At 42.3% G+C, this 7,991-nt stretch overlaps 1 protein-coding gene across 1 annotated transcript; it reads left to right on the plus strand.

The window, feature by feature from the left end:
• The first annotated feature begins 536 nt into the window (after positions 1–536).
• On the plus strand, positions 537–7,718 carry ATP5MG (ATP synthase membrane subunit g). The gene is made up of 3 exons (XM_032868625.1): positions 537–669; positions 6,108–6,268; positions 7,516–7,718. Exons 1-3 carry the CDS (start codon positions 618–620, stop codon positions 7,612–7,614), a joined length of 312 nt encoding a protein of 103 aa, XP_032724516.1. The 5' UTR covers positions 537–617; the 3' UTR covers positions 7,615–7,718.
• The last annotated feature ends 273 nt before the right edge of the window (positions 7,719–7,991 follow it).

Consider the following 7,991-nt stretch of genomic DNA (forward strand, 5'->3'; position numbering starts at 1 on the left):
AAAAATAAAATGCTTTAGACGGGGAAAAAAAAATGAAGGGGAGATCGGGACTAGGAAAGATCCGCTGAAGAAAGGCAAAGGATGAATCACATGACAGGTTATGTGGCGCCGGCTCTGCCCATAACTCTCCACATGCTTGGGCTGTCTGCCCTTATAAGACGGTCGTCCTGGCCTAGGAAAACCTTACAGACGCCCTCCAGGCCTAACTTCCCACGTTTTCTCAGAAAATCGCCAACACCTCACGCACTCCGGGGCCGGCCCGCGCCAAGGCCGGCACGGGAGGCCCACAGCGCATGCGCCCGCCCTCCGAGGGCCGGCCTCCCGGGCCTCTGTGAGCGGCTGCCCCAAGAGATGCCTGTTCCTCCGCCGAAGTCCACCGCTCTCCACATGTTCTCTGACCTCACCTTTTCATCTGCTCTTTCTCCTCCGCGGCTGAAGACAATAATGTGGCTAGCTAGATTCCGGAAAGGTAACAGGACGCCTAAATACTTTGGACCGGCGCGGAAAGAGGAGGCCTGACCTTGGAAGCGGAACGGGGTCCTGCGGTGGGTCCTTCCGGGAGAGGGGGGGTGACATTCAGCGGCCGTCCGGGGCGACGGACCTTCCAGCTTGGAACTATGGCCCAGTTTGTCCGTAACCTGGCGGAGAAGGCCCCGGCGCTGGTGAACGGTGAGCGCGGCGGCGGACTGCCGGAGCGGGAGGGTCTGAGGGGACGACGCGGGCGGTGGTGCCTCGAGGGCCCCGTGGAAGCCGGGGCGGGACGGCCGGTGTTGGGGGGCTCGTGGGGGAGAGCAGGGGCCAGGCTGCGACTCCTCTAGCCTTTCCGTCCGCCTGGCCTGCAGCTGGGGTTCTCAGTATACTCAAGAAGCTCGGAATTCTAACCGCCACAGTGAAGGAGGGGAGGGCTGTGTGGGAAGGCTGGAGTCGCCCTCCACTGCCGCCATGACGCCCCCTTAGATGTCGAGGCGTGGGGGTGTGGAGGGTAGGGCCCTGCGGCCGAACGAGGGGAAGGGAGGGCAGAGGCAGGTGAAAGTACAGTAAATTCGGCCGCACCAGGTTGTCTGGCTCTCAAATAGGGTATCTGGAAGTCTACATAGGTTTTTAGGGGTAGGCATGCATTTTGAACGTCGACTTTGCCTTCTGTCCTGGCCAGATTATGAAATGCTTCTTTAATCTAATGGAAATTTTAGGTGGAATTGGACTTTGTGGACGAGTATCCCTGCTCCCACAAACATAGAAAGGGAGGTGTATGAACAGTAATCTTTATCATTCTAGCGTTAATATTCATGGAGCTTTTCAGTTTGGGAAAAAAAAAAAAAAAAAACGATGTCTTACTGGCAGACCGCTGTACTTGAGAACGACCCTGAATAGTCAACAGCCCTGAGAAGTAGCCTCTTCCGTCAGGAAATACCGCAGTTGTCTGCTGGGTAGCAAGCTCTTCCCTTTTATTTCCAAAGTGAGATGAAATAAAATGAGGGGAGCGTCTTCTCTGGAGTGCTATATTCTGGTGAGCGGTTGAAGCACATATCTCTAGATAGTTTTCACTCAAATTTGATTCTGAAATGGGAATGGAAAGAATTTTCTGAATATATGTGATATTTTTGAACCTATTTTACTATGATCGATTTATCTTTTTCCTTTGCTCCCATCAGCAGCCAGTGGATTATTGAAGGCCTTAGGGTGCCAAATACAATAATGTTTGAGCCTCTTCTCCTACACAACCCCACAGTCGACTAATTTACACATTTTCCTAAAGAGCTTAAGTTTGCAGTGTTACTAAGATCATCACGGTACCTGTTTTGATAGAGCTCTACACTTTTTTACATGAATAAAAAGAGAAGGAATTGTGGCTTCACAATTTTTTGTGGGTGATTCGAAGCAACATTTTTTTTTAAGTTTCGGATGAATTTTTTTTCCCCTGGGGCATGGCATTCACATTTTTGAGATGGTGGGATTGCAAACTAATTTAGTAATAAAATGCAAAAGAAGAGTGATACCAAAAGGAAATTTTATTAAGAAGCAAACTCTTTCCTGTATTATTGTAATTAAAAGTAACAGTTGTTGTTCTTCCAGAAGTACTCAGAAAGAACTACTCAGCTGGGTCCAGGCTGTTAAATGTGAAATATATTTTGCTTTGTAACATAATTCAGTGTATTAAATGTGAATGTTAAATGTCTAATAAAAATTGGGACACCTGGCTAGCTCAGTGGAGCCTGCAACTCTTGATTTTGGGTTGCAGGTTCAAGCTCCGCGTAGAGATTACTTAAAAATTAATTCTTTTGGGGTGCCTGTGTGGCTCAGTGTGTTAAAGCCTCTGCCTTCAGCTCAGGTCATGATCTCAGGGTCCTGGGATGGAGCCCTGCATCAGGCTCTCTGCTCAGCAGGAAACCTGCTTCCCTTCCTCTCTGTCTCTGCTTGCCTCTCTGCCTACTTGTGATCTCTCTCTCTCTCTCTGTGTCAAATAAATAAATGAAATCTTTTTTTAAAAAAAAAAATCTTTAAAAAAAAAAAAAACTACTAACCGGGTGCCTGGGTGGCTCAATCAGTTAGGCATCTGCCTGCTCAGGGGAAGCCTGCTTCTCTTTGTCCCTCTGCCTGCTGCTCCCATGCTTGTGCACTCTCTCCCCCATGCGCTCTCTGTATCAAATAAATAAATCTTCCAAAAAAAAAAAAAAAAAGGTGGGGGGGGGCTCGCCTGGGTGGCTCATTCGTTAAGCATCTGCCTTAGGCTCAGGTCATGATCCCGGGGTCCTGGGATTGAGTCCCATATCGAGCTCCCTGCTTGACGGGTAGCCTGCTCTCTCTGTCTACCCCTGCTTGTGTTCCCTCTCTGACTCTCTCTCTCTCTCTCTCTCTCTGTGTCAAATAAATACATACATACATACATAATCTTATCTTTTAAAAAAAACTGACTATAGGAGCATCTGGGTGGCTCAGTCTGTAGAGCATGACTCTCAGTCTCTGGGTTGTGATTTCGAGCCCCATGTTCAGCACAGAATTTATTTTTTTATATATAGAGAGTTTATGTTTAAAAAAAATTACTGACTATATCTGCTGATTCACCTGGGGGCACAAAGAAGCTAACAGAAATGAGTAACTTTATCATCAGAATTCCCCAAAGAAGTCATAAGAGTTTAAATTTTTTTCATGGTTACTAAACTTGAGACGTTATTGAGATTTTACCAATCTTACCGTTAATCTCTTCCTGTTCCAGGAGCCCATCCAGGTTCCACATCGTACTGAGTTGTTAATCTCCCTAGATTCCTCTGACATGTAACACTTTAATGACAGTTTTTCTTACTTTCCATGACTTTGACAGTTTTTTTAAGTATTTTTATAGATACCTGTCTAGGTGTCCTATAAAGATGTTCTCCAGTCTGGATTTGTCTGGTATTTTTCTCATGATTAGTCGAGCTATGGGTTTTGAGAAAGAATATTACAAAAGTGAAGTGCTATAATCACATATCAGGATGTACGTGATACCTGTGTAACATCAATGGTGAAATAGTTTTTATCATTTGGTTATGGTGGTGTTGCTAGGTTTCTCACTGTAAAGTTACCGTTTTTTCCCTTCCCATAATCTGTTCCCTAGAAGCAAGTAACCAAGTCTTCTCAGTGGTGTGTGCTGAGGGAGCAGCTGCCAACAGCAGGGATCCCATCTCCTGTAGGAAGGAGTATTTACATATAATTAAATGGAATTCTATGAGAAAGATTTGTTCTTCCCTGTGTGTTTATTCAGTCATGTATGGACTCATGTACATTTATTTCCTCCTTCTTACCTCCAATACTATGTTATTTATTTTGTTCAAATTGTTGCAGCCTTGGCCATTGAGAACCCTTTTAGGTTGGCACCTGTGTCCCATTGAGTACCGCCTTTCTTGTACTGCAAAATCCTTCAAAGTCATGAAGCCCAGCCTTAGAATCAGCCATTTCTCCAAGGAGTCCTAGTTTCTTTTGTTGGATCACGTACTTTGAAACTAAGATCTAGGCAATGAATATCTTTCTTGCTACTAGACTGCTAGAATGTCATCACTTCTAGGGCCTCTTAAGGGTGTGTGTGTATGGTAACCCATGTGTATGTATGCATATACATGATTGTTTCTGTATCTATCCATCTGTATATATACTGAACTGTCTTCAACTCTAATCCAGTATTATGGGATTTAATCTTGCTTCTTTTCTTGCCTATTTGTAACTTTCCTACAGTGAGAAACCTGGCTCCCATCATCCACCATTCATTTACTTCTGTTTTATTCATCCCTTGTACATACATAAAGCAGTTTGAAACTTTTTAACCTGTACTCCCTGAAAAACAAATTTACCAACTAAAGTATAGTACTTGTGTACAAAGTACTGTTTTTTTTTTAAAGGATGAAATATCTGTGTTGAAGATAACTATAAAGACAATTACACAAGATTTTGTACTCTGTGCTAGAACCCCCTTTTTTGTGTGTGATTGCCCCATCTTCCAGGCACTGTCAGTTCTAAACTTTTTTTTTTTTTTTTTAAAGATTTTATTTATTTATTTGACAGGCAGAGATCACAAGTAGGCAGAGAGGCAGAGAGAGAGAGAGAGGAGGAAGCAGGCTCCCTGCTGAGCAGAGAGCCCCATGCGGGGCTCGATCCCAGGACCCTGGGATCATGACCTGAGCCGAAGGCAGAGGCTTAACCCACTGAGCCACCCAGGCGCCCCCAGGCACTGTCAGTTCTATGTAGAACTTGTTTCTCCTTAAAGATTTACCCATGGCCCTGAGCACAAAGGATGACGCAGATATTGATTCTAAGAGTAGTGAATACCCAAATCCAGGAAGCTAATAATAGAAGTACCAAAAACCTTGGATAATCCATCTTTGCCGTGTTTTGGGGTTTGTTTTAATTTTTTGTTTTTGTTTAAGATTTATTTTAGAGAGAGAGTACATGCACAAGCATGAGGGCAGGGCAGAGGGAGAAGCAGACTCCCCGCTGAGTAGGGAGAGCCCAGCGCGGGATTCCAGAACCCTGGAATCATAACCTGAACTGAAGAAGGACACTTCACTGCAGGATCTACCCATGCACCGCCCCCCCATCTTTGAATAGTAGACAGTTTATGGATGTTCATGCATGTGTGCTGTTTCTATCACATTTGTCTTGTTGTAACTTTTTTTTATAAAATTACTTTCTCGAGATGCCTGGGTAACTCAGTCCCTTAAGCATCTGCCTTCGGCTTAGGTCATGGGTTCGAGGCCCGAATTAGGCTCCTTGCTCATCAGGGAACCTGCTTCTCCGTCTCCCTCTGCTGCTCCCCCTGCTTGTGCTCTCTTACTGTCAAATAAATAAATAAAATCTTTTTTTAAAAATTAAAAAAATATGCCTTTCTCTTGCTGAAATCACTACCATAATCTTACATCTACTTGGGTTATTAAGAATTTTTTTTTTTCTCTGAAATAGTAACTACCTTGAGGAATTTCACCAGAGTAACAGATCTGAGTTTGGCTTCTCTGAACAATACATGTAGGTTTTATTTTTATTTTCTGTACTGTTTTGAAGGAGGAACAGCTGGGCTTTTGTTAAGGAAAGATTTAATTCACATATTGATGAGGATACCAAAAATGGGCACTAATTGGTATAATTCCATCTGGATTTGTAGCCAACATTTTGACAAGTTTTAATCTTATTCTTAAGGATGCTGTCCTGTGTAGCTCCTTCCCTCCTCTTTCACACTTTTTCCCTCCAAATTTTCTGCTCGCTCTACCAAGAAAATACGGCTACATTGCTGCTGTTCTCTTGCTTCTGAATCCAACTTCTCATAACTTTACAGTTAACCAAATTTGCCATTCCTAAATGAAGTAACTGTACTGGCTGGGCACTAGTGAAGTCCTGACATAATTGAATGTGCTTACAGCTTCCTGCCTGATTGAACGTCCCTGTGACACAGGTGTTCTGCCTCTTTAAAAGCCTCTTGTTACCAGGGAGCAGCTTTGACTTTTTCACACCGGGTGCACATTTGGTACAAGCAGTGAATGAATGTGATGCATGAATAAATATTTGTGTCCAGCCCACACATCTGCTTCTTTCGGTCTCTTGTGAGTTCATCCTGGTTTTTTGTTTTGTTTTGTTTTGTTTTCCAGCTGCTGTGACTTACTCGAAGCCTCGATTGGCCACATTTTGGCACTATGCCAAAGTTGAGCTGGTTCCTCCAACCCCTGCTGAGATCCCTACAGCTATTCAGAGCTTGAAAAAAATAGTCAAGAGTGCTCAAACTGGTAGCTTCAAACAGCTCACAGTTAAGGTAACTACGGGCTAAATGAAAACGTATGTGCGTAACTGAAAATGTCTTCCCTTGGGATTTTTCTGATTGTTTTGATTAATATATGTATTTTCCAGTGAGACTAAAACCTACATAATGAAAGATAATTTCTTTCTTGACTGCTGAGAAAGATACTTACCTTTCTAATGTTGTCATCTGGGTTGAAATAATTCAGCTATTCTATGTCTTTGTTTCGTGTTAATCTTATAACAAAGAAAGGAGCATTTTTTCTGGGCAACTTTTTTCCCTCTCCTATTTTGGTTAGTATACTAAAATAGGATGGCTTACTTTGCTGATTTTGTACTTTTTTTCATCCGAAGGCCTGGAAATACTCCCGGTTTAGCCAAAAGATCTCTTGGACTCTCAGGCAGCTAACACTTACATGAAGATAAAAATATCAAAACCTAGCAAGCGTATCATGTAATATGAAGGGTTACTGAATTGCATTAAGATAAAATCTAAAGGCTGTTAAGAACTGGAACTTGGATTTTATGTTTGCTTGAGCCAAACAACTAAATTATTTCTGGCTTTAGAATCTACATCCTGGAAAATACAGTTGTTTTTCAGACCTCCAGTATTTCTGGTCTAGTTTGAAGGGGAAGATTAAAATTCACATCCAGGTGCTAAAAAGAAAGCCCTGGTTTTGTTGTAGAGGAGTACTTCAGCTGGAGTTTCAAGATCTTTAGTTGCACTTGCACACAGCGTGCTTTTTCAGGGCAGTAAAACATTGATCTGTGAAACTGAGTCCTTACTGAATACTTGGAAAGAGTTAAACCAAATAATAAATGAAGAAAGGGGAAGACAGAGCTCTTCATCTGTCAACAAATTCTCTTTGGCCAGACAGAAATGTCTGTTCAGAGACTTACCTTACTATGGCCATCCTTTCATATGAATGCCCTGTCTAAATATGTCAGCTATTTCCAGGATGTGGGTTGTTCTAGGGCTCATAAAGTGTCTCATAAACTAATAATGAAAGGGTTAAGTCAGTTCAGGTCTTTAAAGAATGCTTTGAAAGAATTTATAAGCTCTGGACTACTTACCTTACATAATTGAAAGTTCAAGTGTCTCAGCAGTTGAACAAAGTTAACATCAGTAAACCTTGACTTTGGCTAAAACTGCTCTCTAAATGAATAGCATCCTTACATTCTCTGTTACTTGATCCTGGAGAAGAGTACTTTTAAATACATAAGAAAAACAATGTACATTAAAATTTGTGCTGCTTTTTTCAGGAAGCTCTGCTGAATGGTTTGGTGGCCACCGAGGTGTGGATGTGGTTTTATGTCGGCGAGATCATAGGCAAGCGTGGCATCATTGGCTATAATGTTTGAAGACCAATCTTTAACATCTGTTTATATGTGGCTTATTATTTGAGGGTTCTTGGACCATGTGTGATCAGACTGGTACTTGAATAAAAGAAGATAATGTGTCAAAATCAGTGTTTTCTCTGTCAGACACTACATGGAAGGATTACAGTTTCTCTTGATAATAAGATGGATTGTCTTGCTTTAATACATTAATACAGCTCTAAGGGCATGTCTTTTGCTTAGCCTAAAATCGGAAAGGATATAATACCAGCCTGGCAAATACATTTATGAGGATAACATTCTAACCTGAAGGTTTGAAATACATGATAATTTTATTTCCAGAATAGTCAGGGAAAAGGTCTTGGGAAAACTACGACTTGCTACAGTAAGAAAAATAGTAA

This window comes from Lontra canadensis, unplaced genomic scaffold (assembly GCF_010015895.1).
Source record: "Lontra canadensis isolate GAN:19392208 unplaced genomic scaffold, GSC_riverotter_1.0 scaffold36, whole genome shotgun sequence".
In the NCBI taxonomy this organism is placed as follows: Eukaryota; Metazoa; Chordata; class Mammalia; order Carnivora; family Mustelidae; genus Lontra; species Lontra canadensis.

Coding starts and splice junctions, on each gene's coding strand:
- ATP5MG (XM_032868625.1), top strand. CDS start 618: ATGGCCCAGTTTGTCCGTAACCTGGCGGAGAAGGCCCCGGCGCTGGTG. Junction 670..6,107: donor GGCCCCGGCGCTGGTGAACG/GTGAGCGCGGCG, acceptor TTTGTTTTCCAG/CTGCTGTGACTTACTCGAAG. Junction 6,269..7,515: donor TCAAACAGCTCACAGTTAAG/GTAACTACGGGC, acceptor TGCTTTTTTCAG/GAAGCTCTGCTGAATGGTTT.